We start from the raw sequence: 22,654 nt of genomic DNA on the forward strand, positions 1-22,654 counted from the left end.
AATTATAACCATTGTACAGTGTTGGTGGGAATGAAAAATGGTGCTACCACTATGGAAAACATTATGGAGGTTCCTCAAAAAAATTAAAATAGATCCAGCAATCCCACTTCTGGGTATATATCCAAAAGAATTGAAATCAGAATCTTGAAGAGATATCGGGACTCCCATGTCCATTGCAGCTTTAGTCACGATAGCTGAGATATGAAAATAAATATGCACGGATGGATGAATGGATGAAGAAAATGTGATATAAGCATACGATGAATATTATTCAGCCTTAAGGAAAGAAGGAAATCCTGCCTTTTGCAACAACATGGATGAACCTGGGTGACACTATGCCAGCTGAAATAAGCCAGACACAGAAGGACAAATACTACATGATATCCCTTATATGAAGTATCTAAAATAGTTAAACTCATAGAAGCAGAGAGTAGAATGGTGGTTGCCAGGGGTTACGGGGAGGGGGAAACAGGAAGGTATTAGTCAAAGGGTACAAAGTTTCAGATATACAAAATGAATAAGACGGGCTTCCCTGTTGGTGCACTGGTTGAGAGTCCGCCTGCCGATGCAGGGGACATGGGTTCGTGCCCCGGTCCAGGAGGATCCCACATGCCGTGGAGTGGCTGGGCCCGTGAGCCATGGCCGCTGAGCCTGCGTGTCTGGAGCCTGCGTTCTGCAACAGGAGAGGCCACAGCAGTAAGAGGCCCGCGTACGACAAAAATAAAATAAAATAAAATAAAGAATAAGACCTAGAGATCTACTGTATAGCATAGTAACTGTAGTTAACAATACTGTATTGTATAATTAAAAATTTGCTACGAGGGTGGATCTTAGGTGTTCTTATCACAAAATATAACAGTAATAAATAATTAGGGCAGGAGGAAACTTCTGGAGATGGATTTTTTATGGCATAGACTGTGATGATGTATTCATGGCTGTATACTTATATTCAAAGATATCTTTTGTAAACATTAAACACATACAGCTTTTTATAAATTAATAATAGTCAATAAAATGGCTTCTTAAAAAATAAATTATAGAATAAACATCTATGTTACTTTTGAAATAAAAAAAGGAAGTTTGAAACAAAATGTTTGAACATGTTGAAAAAAAAAAGAAAGAGTGAGATGCAGAGATCAAGATGGCAGAGTAGGATGCTGGGCTCCCCTCCCCTCATGAAAACATCAAAACTACAATTACATATAGACTGACTCTCACTGAAATTGACCTGGGGCCTACCAGAACAGCTCTTCTACAACCAATGCTGTAAAGAAAGAGCCACACGGAGTGTGGTAGGAATGGAGAAGAAGTGATCTGGTTGGAACCCACACCTAGAAGAGGAGGAGGATATCACAGGCTCAGGGATCCCTGGCCTGGAGAGCAAGGGGTTTGCGCCACAGCCCAGCCCTGAGGTCTGACACCAGGAAGACAAGCCCCCTAAGTGGAAGACAGTGGGGCTTACCGGAGTGCTGTAAGAAACCAAGCCTCCTGAACACATGCACAGCACAGAGGCAGCAGATTGGAAACTGCCTGGGGCTCTGGCCTGCCTTCCAGGACCCCCCCAGTGCACACCCCACAGCTCACACCAGGCTCCTGATCCAGCCCCTCTTGCTCTGGCATTGTTCCCCATGAAGGCGGAGGTTGCTGTTTCCAACGAGAATGTGTATTCTTGGAGGGAGCAGAGCCAACTCAGACCCCGCCCATGCCTCTGGCCAGGGCTGAGGCAGCCATTACCAGCATGCGCTTTGGTGCACACACTTGGGAGGGAGTGAAACTAGCTCCCAGGCAGAGACCACTTTCTCCAAAGCTCCCTTCCCTGTGCACACTTGGGAGAGGATGGGGCCAGCTCAGTGGTGAGGCAGTAACTCCTCAGGCCCCAACCCAGCCTCTAACCAAGGCTTGCACACTAGAGAAAAAGTGAAACCAGCACAGAAGTGCAGCCCTAAGCCCTCAGGCCTCAGCCTCATCCCAAATCAAGGTGGAGACTACCATCACACCCAGGAAAAACCTAACTCCCTCAGGGCACCTGCTCCTGACCTCACATCTGAGAGGGCTGTGATGACCACTGAGCACAGCAGAAGCCCTGGCTTGCACGTAGTTCTGGCTTTAGCCTCTCCAACCATAGCCTTACCTCCTACGTGGCAAACACTGCCAGCACACCACTGGGAAATATGCAGCCCTGCTCACTTCAAATCCAGCTCTTCCACCAAAGCCACTGGACATGTGCAAACTGCACAGCGACACTCACACACAAGGACACACCTTCAAGACCAGAGAGGTAACTGTTTCACCTAATTTCATACAGAGAGAGAAAGTTAAACAGAATGAGAAGACAGAGAAATATGTTTCAAAGAAAAGAACAAGAAATTAAAAAAACCTGAAAAAACCTTAATGAAGCAGAGATAAATAATTTATCTGATAAAGAGTTCAAAGCAAAAGTAATAAGAATGGTATTGAACTGGGGAAAAGAATAGATGAACACAGTGAGAATTTTTTTTTTTTTTTTTTTTTTTTTTTTTTTTTTTTTTGCGGTATGCGGGCCTCTCACTGTTGTGGCCTCTCCCGTTGCGGAGCACAGGCTCCGGACGCACAGGCCCAGCGGCCATGGCTCACGGGCTCAGTTGCGCCGCGGCATGTGGGACCCTCCCGGACCAGGGCACGAACCCGTGTCTCCTGCATCGGCAGGCGGATTCTCAACCACTGCGCCACCAGGGAAGCCCCCCACAGTGAGAATTTTAACAAAGAACTAGAAAATATAAAAAAGAACCAGTCAGAGCTGAAGAATACAATAACTGAAATGAAAAAATACAATAGAGGAAATTAACAAAAGGTTAGGAGATACAGAAGAACTCATAAGCGATCTGAAAGATAGAATAATGGAAATCATCCAATCAGAATAGCAAAAAGAAAAATAAATTAAAAAAAATAAGAATAGTTTAAGGGACATCTGAAATAACATCAAGTGTACTAACATTTGCACTATAGGAGTCCTAGAAGGAGAAGGGATAGAAAAGGGGGTAGAAAATGAAATGATGACTGAAAAATTCCCAAACCTGAAAAAGAAAACTGATATCCAGGCACAGGAAGCACAGAGAATCCCAAATAAGATGAACTCAAAGAGACCCACACCAACACATATCATAATTAAAATGGCAAAGTTAAAGATAAAGAGAGAATTCTAAAGGCAAGAAGAGAAAAACAGAGTTATCCACAAGGGAATCCCCATAAATCTATCAGCTGATTTTTCAGCAGAAACTTAGCAGGCCAGAAGGGAGTGGCATGATACATTTAAAGTACTGAAAGGGAAAAATCTGCAACCTGGGATATTCAACCTAACACTGTCATTCAGAATTGAAGGAGAGATAAATAACTTCTCAGACAAGCAAAAACTAAAGGAGTTCATCAATACTAAACCAACCTTACAAGAAGCATTAAAGGGTCATGTTTAAGTGAAAAAGAAAAGACTACTATAAGAAACAAGAAATTATGGAAAGATAAAAATCCCACTGGTAAAAACAAATATATAGAAAGGTTATGGCTCAAACACTTAAATGGCTAGTACAAAAGTTGAAAGACAAAAATTATAAAACCAACTATAACTACAATAAATAGTTAAGGGATAGACATGAAGATGTAAAATACAACATCAAAAACTCAAAACATAGGGGAGAGGAGTAAAAAATGTAGAGCTTTTAGAATCTGTTGAACTTAAAATCAGTTTAAAATAAGTAGATATAGGTCAACTTATATGAACTACATGGTAAGCACAAATCAAAAACCTACAATGGATATATAAAAACTGGAGAGAAAGGAGCACAAACATAACACAAAAGAAAATTATCAAACCACAAGGGAAGAGACTAAAACAAGAAGAAGAGAAGAACTACAAAAACAACCAGAAAACAAGTAACAAAATGTCAGTAGGTACATACCTATCAATCATCATTTTAAATGTCAATGGACTAAATGCTCCAATCAAAAGACATAGGGTGGTTGATTGGATAAAAAAAATAAGACTCATTTATATGTTACCTACAAGAGACTCACTTCAGAGCTAAAGACACCCAGACTGAAACTGAGAAGATAGAAAAAGATGTTCCATGCAAATGGAAATGAAATTTTGGGTTGCAATACTCATATCAGACAAAGTGGACTTTAAAACAAGTCTACAATAAAGGACAAAGAAAGACATTATATAAAGATAAAGAGATCAATACAAGAAGAGGGAATAACATTCATAAACATATAGAAACCTAATATAGGAGCACCTAAATATATAAAGCAAATAGTAACAGACATAAAGGGAGAAATTAACAATAATACAATAATAGTAGAGGACTTTAACAGCTCATTTCATTAATTGACAGATCATCCAGAGAGAAAATCAAAAAGGAAACCGTGGTCTTAAATGACACATTAGACCAGTTGGACTTAATAGATATCTACAAGACATTCCATCCAAAAACAGCAGAATACACTTTGTTGTCAAGTGCATACACATGTAATGCCCTCTAGGATAGATCACAAGCTAGGCCACAAAACAAGGCTCAAAAATTTAAGAGGATAGAAGTTACATCAAGAATCTTTTCCTTTCACAATGGTTTGAAGGTAGAAATCAATTACAGTAAGAAAAATGGGAAAACACAGACATGTGGAGACTAAACCACATGCTACTAAAAAAACCAATGGGTCAATGAAGATATCGAGGAAATCAGAAAACAACCTTAAGACCACTGAAAATAAAAGCACAACTTTACAAAATCTATGGAATGCAGCAAAAGCAGTTCTAAGAGGGAAGTTTACAGCAACAGAGGCATTCTTCAAGAATAGAGAGGGCTTCCCTGGTGGCGCAGTGGTTGAGAATCTGCCTGCCGATGCAGGGGACATGGGTTCGTGCCCTGGTCCGGGAAGATCCCACATGCCACGGAGTGGCTGGGCCCGTGAGCCATGACCACTGAACCTGCGCGTCCGGAGCCTGTGCTCCGCAAAGGGAGAGGCCACAACAGTGAGAGGCCCGTGTACCACACACACACAAAAAAAGAATAAAGAAAAATCTCAAATAAGCAACCTAACCTACCATTTAAAGGAATTAGAGAAAGAAGAACAAACAAAGCTCAAAGTCAGTAGAAGGAAAGAAATAATAAAGATCAGAGAGGAATAAAATCGAGACCAAAAAACAATAGAAAAGATCAATGAAATCAAGACTTCTTTTCAGAAAAGATGAACAAAATTGATTTAGTCAGCTTCATTAAGAAAAAGAGGATCTAAGTGAACAAAATAAGAAATGAAAGTGGAGAAATTACAAGCAATATCACAGAAATACAATCATAAGAGAATACTCTATGAATGGTTATATGCCAACAAACTGGACAACCTAGAAGAAATGGATAAATTCCCAAGAAAATAAATCTTCCAAGACTGAATGAGGAAAAAACAGATAATCTGAACAGACAAATTACTAGTATTGAAATTGAATCAGTAATCAAAATACTCCCAAAAAGCAAAAGTCCAGGACCAGACAGATTCACAGGGGAATTCTACCAAACATATGAAGAAGGGCTAAAACCTATCCTTCTCAAACTACTCCAAAAAATGAAGAGGAGGGAATACTCCCAAATTCATTCTACAGGGTCACCATTACTCTGATACCCAAACCAAAGACTTTACCAAAAAAAAAAAATTACAGGCCAATATCTCTGATGAATATAGATGCAAAAATTCTTAACAAAATATTAGCAAGTAGGGCTTCCCTGGTGGCGCAGTGGTTGAGAATCCGCCTGCCGATGCAGGGGACACGGGTTCGTGCCCCGGTCCGGGAAGATCCCACATGCTGCAGAGCGGCTGGGCCCGTGAGCCATGGCCGCTGAGCCTGCGCGTCCAGAGCCTGCGCTCCGCAATGGGAGAGGCCACAACAGTGAGAGGCCCGCGTACCACAAAAAAAAAAAAAAAAAAAGAAAATATTAGCAAGTAGAATTCACAGTATATATAAAGTATCATACACCATGATCAACTGGAATTTATTCTAGGGATGCATGGATGGTTCAATATCTGCAAATCAATCAATGTGATACACCACATTAACAAAATGAAGAACAAAAAAAAAATCACAATTTTCTCAACAGACACAGAAAAAGCATTTGAAAAAAATCAATACTCACTCATGATTAAAAGCTCTCAGCAAATTTGGTATAGAGGGAACATATCTCAACATAATAAAGGCCATTTATGACAAACCCACAGCTAACATCATACTAAATGGTAGAAAACTGAAAGCTTTTCCTCTAAAATCAGGAGCGAGACAAAGATGCCCACTCGTGCCACCATTTCCTACTAAAAGGAACCAGAATTCTTTGGAAAAAATTACTGATTCCAGGTCAGGGACAGGAAATGTACAATATGAGCCTGGGCCATCGTGTGCCAGAAAGCAAGAAAAATATCAAAGATTAATGTGAACAAATCTAAAATACATATGAAACAACTTGAATAATTTCTCATTGGCCAAAAGTGGGACAATTTAATCATCAAAAAATAATAATTAAAATTCAAATATATGAAAATCAGTGCATTCACAATATTTAAAAAGTCCTCATCTGTCACAATTGGAAGGTACTAGGACACTAGCTCAATATTCTTAAAATTGATAAATAAAACCTATTTCATCTACAAATTGTATGTCAGGGTAACAAAAAAGTTGATGAAAAAAGTTCTCTATGGTAGAATTTCAGTTAGTAAATTCAGAAGGAATGACAGAATTAGAAATTCTTTTTTTTCAACATCTAATGAAATGTTGGATCTAGTCACAATCATCAATTGCTAAAACAATCAGGTGAAAAGTTGATGAAAAACCTTCTAATGTTGGAATCAAGCTGACATCATTTAAACCCATGAGCTATATTTCATCATGAAAAATGAAACTATGAGACATTATGTTTCTCAAAATGTGATGGAATAGGAAGCATACAACAAGCACTATGAAGTATTCTTACCTAAAATATAGATCCTGAATCTAATAAAAATTCTAGATCTAACTATCTATCTACAAAAATAAGAGGAATATCATGTGGAAGCAATCAGCTAAATCCAGGAAATATTCTACAATACAAGTGACATTAATTTCTCCAGTAAATTAATGGTATAAAAAAATGGCAGGGTACTAGCAAAACTGAGTAAAAGGGACTTAAGAAACATGACAGTCAAGTGCAATGTATGAACTTTGTTTAGATCTTAAAAAAAACCAAAGCAACTGTACAGAAGATCTGTGAGACAATCAGACAAATTTTAAAAAATTAATTTATTTTATTTATTTATGTTTGGCTGCGTTGGGTCTTCATCACTGCGTGCGGGCTTTCTCTAGTTGCAGTGAGCAGGGGCTACTCTTCGTTGCGGCAGGCAGGCTTTTCATTGCGGTGGCTTCTCTTGTTGCAGAGCAGGGGCTCTAGGCATGTGGGCTTCAGTAGTTGTGGCACATGGGCTCAGTAGTTGTGGCTCGCGGGCTCTAGAGTGTAGGCTCAGTAGTTGTGGTGCATGGGCTTAGTTGTTCTGAGGCATGTGGGATCTTCCCAGACCAGAGTATGAACCTGTGTCCCCTGCATTGGCAGGCAGATTCGTAGCCACTGCGCCACCGGGGAAGTCCCCAGACAAATTTTAATATTTGCTGGATGATGGGTAGTATGAGGAGATTTTCTTAATTTTGGTGAGTGTGATAATGGTGTGGTGGATATGATTTTATTTAAAGTCCTTATTGGACATGCATATTGAAGTTGAGGTATGATTTATAATAATACTTAAGCCAAAACAAAGAGGATAAAATTGGAAACTACTAATGAGTAAATGCCAACAAATTGGACAACTAGAAGAAATGGACAAATTCCTAGAAACAGACAACCTACCATGACTGAATCATGAAGAAATAGAAAATCTGAACAGACTGATTACTTGTAAGGAGATTGAATCAGTAACCAAAAACCTCCCAACAAACAAAAGTCCAGGACCAGACAGCTTCCCTGAAGAATTCCACCAAACATTTAAATAAGATTTATTACCTATCCTTCTCAAACTCTTCAAAAAATTCAAGAGGAAGGAACACTTCCAAACTCATCTTATGAGGCCAAACCAAAACCAGACAAGGATACCTCATGAAAAAGAAAATTACAGGCCAATATCCCTGATCAACATAGATGCAAAATCCTCAACAAAATATCAGCAAACCAAATTCAACAATACATTAAAAGGATCATACATGATGATCAAGTGGGATTTATTCCAGGGATGCAAAGATGGTTCATTATCCACAAATCAATCAATGTGATACACTATATTAACAAAGATGGTTCATTATCCACAAATCAATCAATGTGATACACTATATTAACAAAATGAAGGATAAAAATCATATAATCTTATTAGTAGATGCAGAAAAAGCTTTTGACAAAATTCAACATCAATTCATGATAAAAGCTCTCAACAAAGTGGGTAGAGAGGGAAACATACCTCAGTATAATAAAGGCTTATATGATAAGCCCACAGTTAACATCATATTCAATGGTAAAAAGCTGAAAGCTTTTCTTCTAAGATCAGTAACAAGACAAGAATACCCACTCTCATCACTTTCCTTCAGCAGAGCATTGGAAGTCCTAGCAATAGCAATTAGGCAAGAAAAAGAAATAAAAGGAAACTAAATCACAAAGGAAGAGTTCTCTATTTGCAGATGACATGATATTATGTATATAGAAAACCCTGAGACTCCACCAAATAACTATTAGAACTAAGAAATGAATTCACTAAAGTTGCAGGATATAAAATCAATATACATACCAGTTTGTTTGTTTCTATATACCAACAACAAACTATCAGAAAGAGAAATTAAGAAAACAATCCCATTTAAAACTGCATTAAAAAGAATAAAATACCTAGGTATAAATTTAACCAAGGAGGTGAAAGACTTATACACTGAAAACTATAAGACACTGATGAAAGAGATCGAAGAAGAAACAAATAAATAGAAAGATATTCTGTACTCATGGATTGGAAGAATTAATATTGTCAAAATGCTCATACAACCCAAACAATCTACAGATTCAATGCAATGTCTATCAAAATTCCAATGGCATTTTTTCACAGAATGGGAGAAAATATTTGCAAATCATATATCTGGTATACTATATGTATTACAGAGAAAGAACAAGCAATTCAATGAAAATGTGGGCAGAGGATCTGAATAGACATTTTCCCAAAGAAGACATACAGATGGTCAACAGGTACATGAAAAGGTGCTCACCATCAACTAACCATCAGGGAAATGTAAATCAAAACCACCATATCACCTCACACCTGTTAGAATGGCTATTATCAAAAAGACAAGAAATAAGTGTTAGTGAGGATATAGTCAAAAGAGAGGCCTCTGTGCAATGTTGATGGGAGTATAAATTGGTGCAGCCACTGTGAAAAACAGTATGGAGGTTCCTCAAAAAATTAAAAATAAGCTACCATATGATCTAGCAATTCCACTCCTGTGTATTTACCTGAAGAAAATGAAGACACTAAGTGGAATGTTCATTGCAACATTACTTAAAATTACCAAGTTATGGAAGCAGCCTAAATGACCATTGATAGATAAATGGATAAAGAAAACGTGGTATATACATATATATGTACATGTGAATATTATTCATCCATAAAAATGAAGTACATCTTGCCTTTTGTGACAACATGTATGAACCTCAAGGGCATTATGCTGAGTGAAATAAGTCAGACAGAGAAAGACAAATTCTGTATGATCCTACCTACATGTAGTTTCTAAAGAACGAAAATAAAAAAACTGACTAATAGATACCAAGAATAGATTAGTGGTTGCCAGAGGCAGTGGGTAGAGGTGGGGGTGAAATGGTCCAAAGGTGCGAACTTTCAGTTACACGTAAGTCTGGGAGATCTAATGTACAGAATAGTGACTATGGTTAACAATACTGTATTGCAGGTTTAAAACTTGCTAAGAGAATGGCTTCCCTGGTGGAGCAGTGGTTAAGAATCCGCCAGCCAATGCAGGGGACGTGGGTTCAATCCCTGGTCCGGGAAGATCCCATATGCCGTGGAGCAACTAAGCACATGCGCCACAACTACTGAACCTGTGCTCTAGAGCCCACGAGCCACAGCTACTGAGCGCACGTGCCACAACTACTGAAGCCTGCATGCCTAGAGCCCGTGCTCCGCAACAAGAGGAGCCACCGCAATGAAAAGCCTGCCTTGGGCTTCCCTGGTGGCGCAGTGGTTGAGAGTCCGCCTGCCGATTCAGGGGACACGGGTTCGTGCCCCGGTCTGGGAGGATCCCACATGCCAAGGAGCGGCTGGGCCCGTGAGCCATGGCCGCTGAGCCTGCAGGTCTGGAGCCTGTGCTCCGCAACGGGAGAGGCCACAACAATGAGAGGCCTGCGTACCGCAAAAAAGAAAAGCCTGCCTGCCGCAACGAAGAGCAGCCCCCACTTGCCACAACTAGAGAAAGCCCACGCGCAGCAACGAAGACCCAGTGCAGCCAAAAATAAATAAATAAATGTAAAAAAAAGTTGCTAAGAGAGAAGATCTTAAAAGTTCTCATCACAAGGAAAAAAGACTGTAGCTGTGTGAGGTGATGAATGTTAACTAAACTTCCTATGGTAATTGTTTCATAAAATATACATATATCAAATCATTATGTTGTACACCTAAAATAAATACAATGTTATATGTCAATTATAACTCAATAAAAAATAAATTTACAAAAAGGCAAAATGGAGGGAATTCCCTGGCGGTCCAGTGGTTAGGACTCCGCACTTTGACTGCCGTGGGCCCGGGTTCAATCCCCTGGTTGGGAAACCAAGATCCTGCAGCCAAAAAAAAAGAAAAAGAAAAGGCAAAATGGGGGGCACAAGAATATAAAAATGTTGATAATTGTTGAAGTTGATAATTATTGACCTAATCAGGGCTGAGGTTGATTATACTACTATCTCTATCTTTGTGTATGTTTACCTTTTCCCACAAAAAAGAGTTACAGAAAAAATCGAGCTGTCTTTAACCCGGGTTGGTATAAGTTACTGATTGGGACTATATTAAAAGTGGGTTCAACATTAAGGTAATGTTTGTTAACAACAACAATGACAACAAAAAACAACTCGTAGTGTAATTATATTAACCCATTATATTTATATACATTATGTAAATAAATCATTATAATGAGGAATGATTCTAAAGTTTCATGTTATATTTCTTGAGATGACCAATTTTTAACTGGATTAGTGGGTAAGTTTTAAATCATAAGCTGATGAAGTGGGTGATAGATAAATTTTCCTGAATATATACAAAGTCTATTTAAATATTTTATTTTCATAAGGGAACCACCTTGGTAGACAGTAAACCTGGTTCGACGTACGTGGGGAAGCACAGCGCATGTGTGCATCTGGCAGAACACCCAGTACAGAAGAGAGCAGGTGCTGTTTTCCATGACACCTACTTGTGTGTGTCCCGATACTATAGTTAGAAAATGCCTCAAATTTTTAGTTGCTGTTCCCAGAACTTGAAGATCGTCTTCCTGTTTATCTTGGTGGGATGCCTATGTTGTACTTGTGATTTTTCTGTTCTCTGTAATGTATTAAAACAAGATTGTCACAGATGGGGAAACAAGAGGTCATTAGTTAACAATCAGTGTGTGATTTCCTGAGCAGAAAAGACGCTCTCTTGTGCATTTTAAACATTTTTAAAGGAGAAATAGGGCTAGTCCCTTGAAGGCAAAGCCTGTTCACTGGGCTTTCCTTAAGACTCGACACAGTCATTTCTAAATTCATTTCCTCATTTAATTCTGTCCTTTGCATTTAATCTCAGTTTTTGCCTCTATTTTTTTGTAAGTCTCTCATCAGTTCATAGTGGTTACTGCTTTATAGTTTAAGTAAACTTGCCAGAAGAACAAAGGAAAGTGAAAGGGGTGGTCAATTAGCTTTCATCCAAGTTGGTGTGATATGGAGATGACAGCACGTTTCCTTGAATTCACCCTTCAGGTTTTAGAACAGTTGATCTTCATTAGGTTCAGGGCAGGGAAAAAGTTGTACTAATTACTGGCTTTGGGAGACACAAGCCTTTGTCCTCCCCAAAGTATTAGGGAACACTCCTGGTGCTACTCATCTCATTGCCTTACTCTTGTTTCATTTTCTATAAATGGACATAATAATGGTACCCAGCTCATGGTGATTGTAAAGATTAAATGAGATAATATTGTAAAATGCTTAGAACAGAGATTGGCACATAATAGTAAGTACCCTGTAAGTGTTTGTAAGATAAATTCCTGCATGATAGTGTGGATCTTCTCTATACCATTTGAATAAATGACAACAGCTACAGGCGGGTGGAGTTCTAGAATCTCCTTGGTGAACTTGTCATTCACTGGCTATTGCATGGTCAGCAGATGGTTTGGTGAAACCTCACTAATTTGGAATGAATTCACAGGTTATTAAACCTGAATAAGTGAAAATTCTGAAATCATCGTCTTTGGAAGTATTTGAAACAACATTTTTATTTGTTCTATTCATGAAAAATTTGAAAGTGTCACACTTGACTAATTATTTTCAAGATACACATGTTAAGTTTGTGATTTTGTATACTTAATTGGAACAAAATGAAAGGTAATAAAGGTTTTGATACGGACATCTAATCTTTCAGGTAGATATCAATGAAAATACATGAAAAAGCATAGAGAGATGTCAATACACTTCTTTGCATGCCGCGGACCTAAATAGTAACTTTTTTTTTTTTTTTCCGGTACGAGGGCCTCTCACTGTTGTGGCCTCTCCCGCTGCGGAGCACAGGCTCCAGACGCGCAGGCTCGGCGGCCGTGGCTCACGGGCCCAGCCGCTCTGCGGCCCGGACCGGGGCACGAACCCGTGTCCCCAGCATCGGCAGGCGGACTCTCAACCACTGTGCCACCAGGGAAGCCCCCTAAATAGTAATTTTTAAAGATACTGCTGGACTACTTTTAATATCTACAAATAACTAAATTTAGAAGAATCAAGTGTTTGTAGAATGAGTGTTCCCTAGCAAACTTGAGAATACTTAAGAATCAGTTATCATTCCTACAGCAAGAGGAGGCCAAGGAAGTCAGATTTCACTTGTATTGAAATTATATTTTACTTTTATAATTTACGCATGTCAAAACGTTTTAAAAGCTAACTTTTAAAGCCATTTTAAAGATTTTCTAAATTAATCGATTTGAAATCTTGATTAGTGCAATGGGCAGGGCTAGCAATTCCTTTTTCTTTGTTCCCATCCCATCCTATCCACCCTCTCTTCGGGCATTTACTCTGAGCTCTAGGTTGTCATTATTTGTTTACACGTCCGCCCCCTGCACGGAACTTATCTGTCTTCCAAAGGCCAAGCTAATTGGAATTACGGTCCTTTCACCAGATTGGATCCCCAGGGTACTGTTTATTTATATGGCAGAATTTAATGACAGTTTTAAGTTCTGTGTAGTTGATGAAGAGTTTTTGGATTCAGGCTGGTTTTAAAAAAAATATTCTACAAAGTGGTTTATAAGTCCCTATATTATTCTGCTTTTAACCTTACACATTTCAGCTCTTGTGCTGTTAATCTGGAAGGCTAACATCTCAAGGACTGCTGAAGTTACCTGCAGTCTATTCAGATGGTACACAAGCCCAGCACAGCACTTCCCACATTAGCAGGTGCTCAATAAAGATGGTGAACATCGCAATCACAGCCCTTTTTATTCCAAAAATAAATGGCAGGGCGGAAAGAAACAACCTTGGTTTATTTCTGGTAAGGTTTTTATGTACTATAAAAGAAAGAATTGTACTCATCAGCATAGAACAAATTCTAATAATAAGAGATACTTCTGTTTAAACTTAAAAGTCATTAATGCAGTAATGCCCATTTGCCCTCCCTCCGCCCCGCGCCCCGGCCAGATACACTTCGCAGGAGCAGTTCCAGCAGTTTGAGCTTAAGTGCCTGAATGTGGACCCTGAAATGAGCCTTGATTACCTTAGTCGACTAGGCAGCCAAACATTTTTTCACGAGGGTTTAAACTCCGCAAGATTTCACAGGATTTAAAAATGGTAAAAAAAAAAAAAATGCATCGAATTTCCGTACCTTTAAATTTGGCTCAAACGGGGAACAAGGGCTTGGAATGACACCGCAGCAATACTTAGTTTTGTTTTTTAACAATTTAGGGCCTTCCTGAAATACAGGCTGTATTGGCGTAATGGAAAAAGGAGCCTTGGAATCCTAGAGTCTGGTTTCTGGGTTCCGTCCCAGTTCTGCGTGACCTTGGGCAAGTTACTTTACTTCTCTGAATTTCCGTTTCCTCCGATGCAACACGACCATGGCAGCAGCCACCTTGCAACGTAGTGTGGAGCGCGCCTGGAACACACCCAGTCGGCCGCACACAAACAGCAGCCATATTAAGGCCGCCCAGCTCCGCAGCGACCTCGCGGCCGCGCTCTGCCCAGCAGGTGTCGGTACCGCCCGGGGCGCGGGCCCGGCGGCGGCGGCGCGGCACCCTCCCTTCCGCCGCTCTCGGGCCTGCCTCTCGGCGTCCCTGGGCGGGCCGCAGCAGCGGCCCGGACCCGCCCCGGACGCAGTTGGCGAGTGCGCCGAGGGCGCCAGACCGGGCTCCGAGGCCCAGCCGGCCGAGTGCGGGAGACCGGAGACGGCCAGGGCGCCTCCCGAGCCCGAGCGCGAGCGCGCGGCCGCCGCCCCCTCGGCCCACCCCTCCCCCTGCCCCGCCCCCCGCCCTCGCGCGCCGCCCGCCCGGGTCGCCGCGGGGCCGTGGTGTACGTGCAGAGCGCGCAGAGCGAGTGGCGCCCGCACGCCCTGCGCTGCTCCGCGGGCCGAGACGGGCCGCCTGGGACGCTGAGGCGGCGGCGGCCGAGGCGGCGGGTCTCGCGCCACGGGCCCGCGTGCCCGAGCGGAGGTCGCCGTCCGCCGCGCAGGCCGCGCTCCCTCAGCCCGCGGCGGCGATGAGGCGCTGAGGCGGCGGCCGGCGCCGCGCGGCGGGACCGGAGGACGAGGAAGCGGCCCGGCCGAGGGCGTGGGACGCCGGCCTCCCGAGGCGAGGGGCGGCGGGTGCATGGCGCAGTGACGGCCCTTGCCGCTCCGCCCGCTCCCCGGCCCCAGGCGAGACCGTCCGGCCGCCGCCCCTCCTGCTCGGCCGCCGCCTCCACCGCCGCCGCCGCCGCCGCCGCCATGGCCAATGACAGCGGCGGGCCCGGCGGGCCGAGCCCGAGCGAGCGAGACCGGCAGTACTGCGAGCTGTGCGGGAAGATGGAGAACCTGCTGCGCTGCAGCCGCTGCCGCAGCTCCTTCTACTGCAGCAAGGAGCATCAGCGCCAGGACTGGAAGAAGCACAAGCTCGTGTGCCAGGGCGGCGAGGGCGCCGTCGCCGCCGGAGCGGGCCAGCCCCAGCATCCCGGCCCCGTGCCGCCTCCCAAGGCCGCCGGGGCCAGGGAGGCCAGGAAGGCGGCGCCGCGCCGGGACAGAGCAGCCGCCGCCGCCGCCGAGGCCGCGGGCTCGCGGGCCGCCGGAGAGGCGGCGAAGGCGAAGGCCAAGCCGGCGGCCGACCCCGTGGTGGCCGCGTCCCCGCCTCGCGCGGCGCCCGGCGGCCAGGGCCCGGCGGCGGTGGCGGCCGCCGCCGAGGCAGAACCCGCGAAGGAGGAGCCGTTGGCCCGCTCGTCGCTGTACCAGGAGAAGGCGAACCTGTACCCGCCGAGCAGCGCGCCGGGCGAGGCGCTGAGCCACGGCGGCGGCCTGCGGCCCAACGGGCAGACGAAGCCGCTGCCGGCGCTGAAGCTGGCGCTGGAGTACATCGTGCCCTGCATGAACAAGCACGGCATCTGCGTGGTGGACGACTTCCTGGGCAAGGAGACTGGGCAGCAGATCGGCGACGAGGTGCGCGCCCTGCACGACACCGGCAAGTTCACAGACGGGCAGCTGGTCAGCCAGAAGAGCGACTCGTCCAAGGACATCCGAGGCGATAAGATCACCTGGATCGAGGGCAAGGAGCCCGGCTGCGAAACCATCGGGCTGCTCATGAGCAGCATGGACGACCTGATCCGCCACTGTAACGGGAAACTGGGCAACTACAAGATCAATGGCCGGACGAAAGTAAGTGTGTGCCGGGAGTGGGCGCGGGGCGAGGGAACGCGGTGTCTGTGTGTAAAAGGAATTTCCTTCTTGTGCAGCACCAGGTGGAGCAAACGGATAGCATCCACCTCCTGCCGGCCCACACACTTCTGCGTCTGATTGCACGTCTTCTGGCTAAACTTAGGCTCTTCCTTGAACTTTGCAGTTTTCTCTTTTCCCTTGCACAGTGAGTCGGGTCAAACCTCGCCGGAGCTCTAGGCGTCCGACGGGGATTATTAGAGTGCTACCCGAAGCAAGGGCTGGTTCTGCATCAGCCTTGTGTTTGCAGCGGCTCTTAAATTCCCCGTGGGCTTTGAACCACTCATCAGCTTCCGACTTCCACAGTCGAATGTGGTGTTCAGTGAGGAACCTGCTAGCTGACCGCAGAAAGGTACTTTTAAAATAAGCATTTAGGCCGAAGGCTCCTTACGTTCAGGAAGGAGCCTTCCTGAACGTTCCCCTCCCCCTCTTACAGCTCTCATCCATCTCCCTGTCCCTGCTGTTTTGAAACCCACTGCTAAACGGGGGAAGAAGTATTTCCGTTTTCAGACCGCTCAGTGTAGGTAGGTTACATTTTTAGCATAGGTTTCCTTTATTTGCTTTTGTTAGTATAATCCCGCTGTTGAAAAAGAGCTGTTTTGTAGCTTCCTGGAAAAAAAACAAACAAAAAAACCCCCATGGAATTGGAGCAGGAGGGAGGGCTCCCTCTTAAGTCTCGATTTGGTGAAATCTCTTTCTCTTGACTAGTGTAGTTTTCCCCCCAGTAGATTCTTCCGTTCCTACCTAGTCTGATCGCTCTTCCCTCCTCAGTGTGGTAAATGATAGACTCTCCTTCTCTATATTCTCTTGTGGTGCTTTTCCATTTTACTTCCCAGATCTTAATCTTTTCTTTGTATCCAGCTCCACTCCAGACCACCCTACTCCACCCTCCACCACCATCAATCTCTCTGATTTTGTGAGTTTGGGGAGATTGTCCAGGAGATCATCACACGTGGGTGTTTGTACACGGACACTGACTCTTCCCAGTGGTTCTTTTGTGTGTGTCAGACCGTCTGTTTTGCCAGTCATTATGTGTGACTCTCAGACTGCCCAAAAGGCTAGGCATAGGCAACGAGGAAAGTTCTAAACGGGAAAATTTGGTGGGAAAAGACAATGTAAAGTCTAATTTACGCATTGCTGCTTCGTTGCTGGATGAAGGCAGGTGTCTTAATATCATAAGGTCGCCAAAAAAAAAAAAAAAAAAAGGTGAACACTTGCTTAACACTAAGCTGGAAGGAAAAAAGAGCCTGATTAAACGCCAGCTTCGGTCTTTAATGCAATTCTCATTTATATACGTGTATATTTTTTAATTTGTTATAGATCAAATCTGAATATAGTCATAAACCCTAGAGGAAGGAAAGCTTGAAAAAGCTTGAAGGCATATTAATGTAACTGTACAAAACTGACCGAAGTATGTATATAGTTGGGACACAAGCTTCAGGTGAAGTCAGGAAGAAGATAATGTCCTGAATCTTCCTTGCTCTGCTTTCCTTAGTTAATTTAGCTTTCCAAGTTAAGCTAAATCCTCTTCTCTCCTATCTTCCTGTTTTTAACTGCCCTTCTCAGGGAAGGGACAGCAGTCAGCCTAGCTCTTACAAAAGGGCCTCCTAATGGGGAGGCTGTTAGAGAATAGCCACCTCTTTCCTCAGGAGTGCCAGTGGTTGAAGGGCCCTTGAGGTTTTAGATCACCTGACTACACAGATCATGTGAAGGAAGGATGGATTTTAAACTCTTTAGATTTTGATCTTATGGTTACATTAATTTTAGGGACACAGTTTCAGGATCCGTGAATGGTGTTAGGGAATCCCTTTCATTGTACTTCTTGGTTGAGAGAGGTTTTGGTAATCTTGTTTGATTGTGTAGTTTAAGCATTCCTAGAAGAAACTAAAGATGCTTGCTTTGGGGGAATGGAAAGGCAATCAGATTACCAGCCACCATATATTGAGCAACCTCAGTGTGCTAGGCACCAGGTTAGGCTCAATACAGACATGGTCACAGTAATTTTAATCCTATGAAATCGGTAGCATTATTCTTACTGTACATTTGAGGATATTTTAGCTCCGACTTGGCTAAGGCCTACCACTTATATAACCTAGCTGGGATTCAAACTTAGGGTCATTCAGACCTCAAGCCCTGTGCTTTTCCTACTACACTGGATATGGGTAGGATATTAAATGAGAAGATGTAGATTACTTAGCACACTATTGGAACTAAAATTTGATATATTGTTGACAGTGAGAGCATTAGCCTTGTATGTGAATAATTGTAGTTTATCTTTGGACTGTAGAAACTTCTTTTGTTATGATGTTTGTTTCGGATAGTGACTGAAAAGCCAGTTAAATGTATCTGTCTGGATCATGCTTGTACTCCTAAGAGAGGCAGAATATGGGTACTACATGTGACTGCAGAGAGGGTCTTCAGTTAAGGGTTTTATTATCCTTTACAATATTATAGTGATTTTAAAAGGTATTTGCCTCAAATATGTGGTATTTTTCTCACATAGATTTTCACAGCAACTCTGTAAAATATTTAGGTTGTTGGTGTATTATCCCTGTTTACAGATGAGGAAAATGAGCCTCAGGAAAGGTCACTTGTTGGAAATCCTGCAGCATACCAGGACTTAAATTCAGGTTTTCTGACTGAGATTTGATGTTCTTCATTTACACTGTCTATTCTGTATGGTCTTTGTGCATGTCAGGGCCTGATAATCAGATGATGTATAATTTATAATTGGCTGTGGCTCATTCAGTATATTCTTGGATTTCTCCCAAGTTTCTGCTTCCAGCACGCTTATCTGGCCACTGTTTGTCCAGCTACTTTAAAAGAGGAACTACAAGGGAAAGATGAAGAAATACAGGAAAAAACCAGAAAAAAACAGAAAAAACATGATCGTGGCCACTGAGCTCCAGTTTCCACTTTCTCTGGTCCTTTTTTGGGATTGTCCCCCTTTTTGCCCTTAAACTGCCCTTTGATCCTTTATCCTTTCTCACACCCTTTCTTCCATCAAGAAGACTTGCAGTGATGTCCAAGAGGAAGGAGTCACGGACTGCTGATTTGTGAAGAGTAGCTTTGTGTGGGCTATAAGAAATCATAGGTGCCTTTACTTGGGGGTAGAGGAAGATGAATGCAGAGGAGTGCAGATCCTGGGAAAATGTGCAACTATTCAGTTGGAGTTTCTTTCTTTCTTTTTTTATTTTAAATTTATTTGTTTTATTTATTTATTTTTGGCTGCGTTGTGTCTTCGTTGCTGCGCATGGGCGAGTGGGGGCTACTCTTCGTTGCGGTGCGTGGGCTTCTCACTGTGGTGGCTTCTCTTGTTGCAGAGCACAGGCTCTAGGCGTACAGGCTTCGGTAGTTGTGGCTCGCGGGCTCTAGAGCGCAGGCTCAGTAGTTGTGGCGCACAGGCTTAGTCGCTCTGCGGCATGTAGAATCTTCCTGGACCAGGGCTCAAACCTGTGTCCCCTGCATTGGCAGGCGGGTTCTTAACCACCGCGCCACCAGGGAAGCCCTCAGTTGGAGTTTCTTAACCACTCTGAAGGAAAACGTTTGCCTGTTACAATAAAACTACTAGAATCATATACATGTTTTTGGAATTTTGTCTAAAACTTACTCTGTTCAGTTAAATGTACGTAAAGAGAAGGAGTGATAAAATAAGACCAGTAAGCAGCAGATTCTATTCCTGAGATTTTTCACCAGTCCCGCAGTTAATTGGGCAGCTCTAGCTGATTATGGCTTTGAGAGCAAAGGATAGGATAAGGAAAGACCTGATCCTTTATTATCACTACCATAGAGATGTGGTGTCAGTCCTCTTAGATGTTACACACAAAACCAAATAAAAGTGCCTTCTCAATCTACTTCTGCCACTTTCTCTATACTCTTGGCTCCCAGGATGTACTAATTGAAACAGCTTGTTTAATGTTTTAATAGCTACGTCAGAGTTCAAAGTCAATTATTCTGTATTCAGAAAGGCTGAAAATATTACAAGTTCCATAATAGCAGTTTTGCATAGTGCTTTACTGTTTTAAAAGAGAAGCAAGTGGACTGAAAGAATAGTCTTAATAGGTTGTGACAACCAAGTTCAACTTTGTAGGAAAACATTTTGTACTGAGAATTAGTGTACATGTAGTTTACATATATGGTAACTTCTTTAATTCTAAAGGAATTTTAGTTTAAATTAACAGGTTGTTGGTTTTTCAAAAATGTTTATAGCTCTTCCCTTATCTACTGCCTAATAAGCCTCAAAAATTTCCTACAAAACCTTAGTCACACAGGAGGAGAGCATCTGAACGTAGAAGGATAGTGGACTTTGTGCTGCTGTGAAACCTGGCTTGGATTCTGGATCTGCCACTGTTTCTGTGTCCTTGAGCCAGTTGCTTAAGCTTTCTGAGCCTCAGTTATTCCATTTGGAAAATGGTGTTAAATGATTCGTGCCTTTTCTGTCTCAGAGGCTTGCTCTGAGGAATGTATATAATCTTGCATGTAAAGGCACTTTTTAAATCGTAAAGCACTATGCAAAAGTGTCCTTAACTTACTCTTCTCATTTAGAAAATTTTCTACTTTTCTGATTTCTTTCTTTAAAAGAGTTCTGTGCTTTTCCTGTCTTTTTTTCTTTAATAAGCTAGAGGAAAAAAGAGTTTAGAATGATCACCCATTTTTGACTTCCCCTACACACACACACACTTTTTTTACACACACACACACACTTTTTTTAAACAGAGGAAATAAGTCCCAGAGAGGTTAAGTGCCTTGTTCAAGGTCAGAGAGCTGGTTAGTGATTTACTTCATTCTTATATATGCACCTTAATGCTGCATCTCATGTAAAAATCATGTGTTCCCACTTAACTAATTTTGGTGTCTTTTATGCCATTTTTGAGGCTACGCTTGAACATTTATGATTTCCTTTTCTTCTCCCTTTTACTCCTGTCACTCTACAGTTTGGCTTACCTGACATTCTAGTTTAAATTTTCCTCCTTTCGATAATTCCTACCTAATTTCCTTAGGTGTTCCTTATTTACCTCCTTTTTTCCTCTGTTGTTGAAGCCATTTTCCCTGAAGCAGGCCCACTCTCTCTTATTTCCTTAGTTGGAACTGTCTTTTTGCTCTGTGTTTCTGCTTTAAATGTTTATTCTGTTTTCCTTTCCCCCCTTTTCCCCTATCAGGCATGAAGTCTGTCTTTGTTCATCTTCTAGCATGTTCTCTGAAGCCTGTGCCTTCCCAGTATGCCTTTGGATTGATGTTATCAGCTTAGTTGTTTTTATTTAATTTTTCTCTTTCGGCTTTTAAAGCAACACCAAATGTTTCAGTCTCCCTTTCATTTGCACACATTCTTGATCAGTGTTTCATAGATGCATTTTAGTGCTGCATTTTCATTCTACCTCCTTTTCCACTATGCCCTTGCTTCTGCACCTGAAACATTGTGACCACAGGATGGCATTCAGCTGATTATTTGAACCATATTCATGGCTTGTCTTTGACTCTTTCTGTTCCAGCTAAAAACTTTCTATTCTAAAAAACAAAATAAAGAAACAAGAAAAAAAACTGACAGATGATTAACCAAAGTCTTCCCTTAAAATGGTTTATTTCACACCTGTATTTCTTAGCCCAGACTCTGAATTGTTCTGCCATCTTTACTGGAATGTTTTGTGTTTCATTATCACATTTTTCCAGAACCAAGTCACAGTTTTATTTCTGAAGAGCTTGGATAGTATCTGTACCCTCTGTATGTCTGCTCACTGAAATCACCGGCAAGTTTTCTTGGGTTTGGATTTCTCGTTTTCTTTATTCAGTGCCACAAACCCCATTTCTTCACCAAAGCAAAATGCATGTACTCTTGGCTTCTCCTGACTGTGTTCTCTGAGTCTTGTTTTGATAGTCTTTTCATTCGTTCGTTGATTCAACAAATGACATGAAGTGAGTACTTTGCATGTACAGATACTGTCCTAGGAGCTAGGAATACCTGAACAACGAGAACAAAAATGCCCCCATTCTCATGGAGCTTAAATTCCACTTGAGGCAGGTGAGGGGCGGGGAGAGACAGTTAATAAAGAGATGTATGAGTAAGTGCATGGCACGTTAGGTGGTAAATATTAAGACAAAAAAATAAACAAGGTAAGGGCAGAGTGACCAGGGGGTTTTCTTTTACATAGGATTGATAAAGTAATAGGATATTTACACAGAGGCTTGAATGAAGTGAGGGCCTGGGCTATAGGGGTACGTGGGAGAAGAACATTCCAAGTAGAGGTATTAAATAGCACATACAGCAGCCCTGACGTGGGATGTGCTTGGCGTGTTTGGAACACAGCAAGGAGGAGGTCACTGCGTCTCAGCGGAGCAGAGGGGAGGGAACGAGCGAGAGCATGGTAGGCGATGGGGTCAGTAAAGCCGGGGTTGGGAAGTAAGGTCAGTTCATGTAGGATTTTGTCTGTGAGCTGTGGCAGGAACTCTGGGTTGTATCCTAGGTGACATG

General features: G+C 42.6%; 1 protein-coding gene and 1 long non-coding RNA gene across 9 annotated transcripts in view; one reads left to right on the forward strand and one right to left on the reverse strand.

The window, feature by feature from the left end:
• Positions 1–14,441, reverse strand: part of LOC131750636 (uncharacterized) — a 28,264-nt gene extending 13,823 nt beyond the window's left edge. Inside the window, exon 1 of the long non-coding RNA XR_010839023.1 lies at positions 14,119–14,441. This is a non-coding gene — a long non-coding RNA (uncharacterized lncRNA). The remainder of the gene's footprint in view (positions 1–14,118) is intronic.
• A 543-nt stretch (positions 14,442–14,984) lies between these two features.
• The window catches only part of EGLN1 (egl-9 family hypoxia inducible factor 1), a 57,983-nt gene continuing 50,313 nt past the window's right edge, over positions 14,985–22,654 (forward strand). For 3 of the 8 annotated variants that reach the window (XR_010839022.1, XM_059053332.2, XM_067025722.1), the window contains exon 1: positions 14,985–16,131. Coding sequence is in view for 4 of the 8 variants with exons in the window: in XM_059053332.2 (XP_058909315.1) it covers positions 15,214–16,131 (918 nt within the window). In the remaining 4 variants the exon portion in view is untranslated. The remainder of the gene's footprint in view (positions 16,132–22,654) is intronic. The other 5 variants (XR_010839020.1, XM_059053331.2, XR_010839019.1 and 2 more) reach the window with 3 other exon arrangements.

This window comes from Kogia breviceps, chromosome 2 (assembly GCF_026419965.1).
Source record: "Kogia breviceps isolate mKogBre1 chromosome 2, mKogBre1 haplotype 1, whole genome shotgun sequence".
Classification (NCBI taxonomy): domain Eukaryota; kingdom Metazoa; phylum Chordata; class Mammalia; order Artiodactyla; family Physeteridae; genus Kogia; species Kogia breviceps.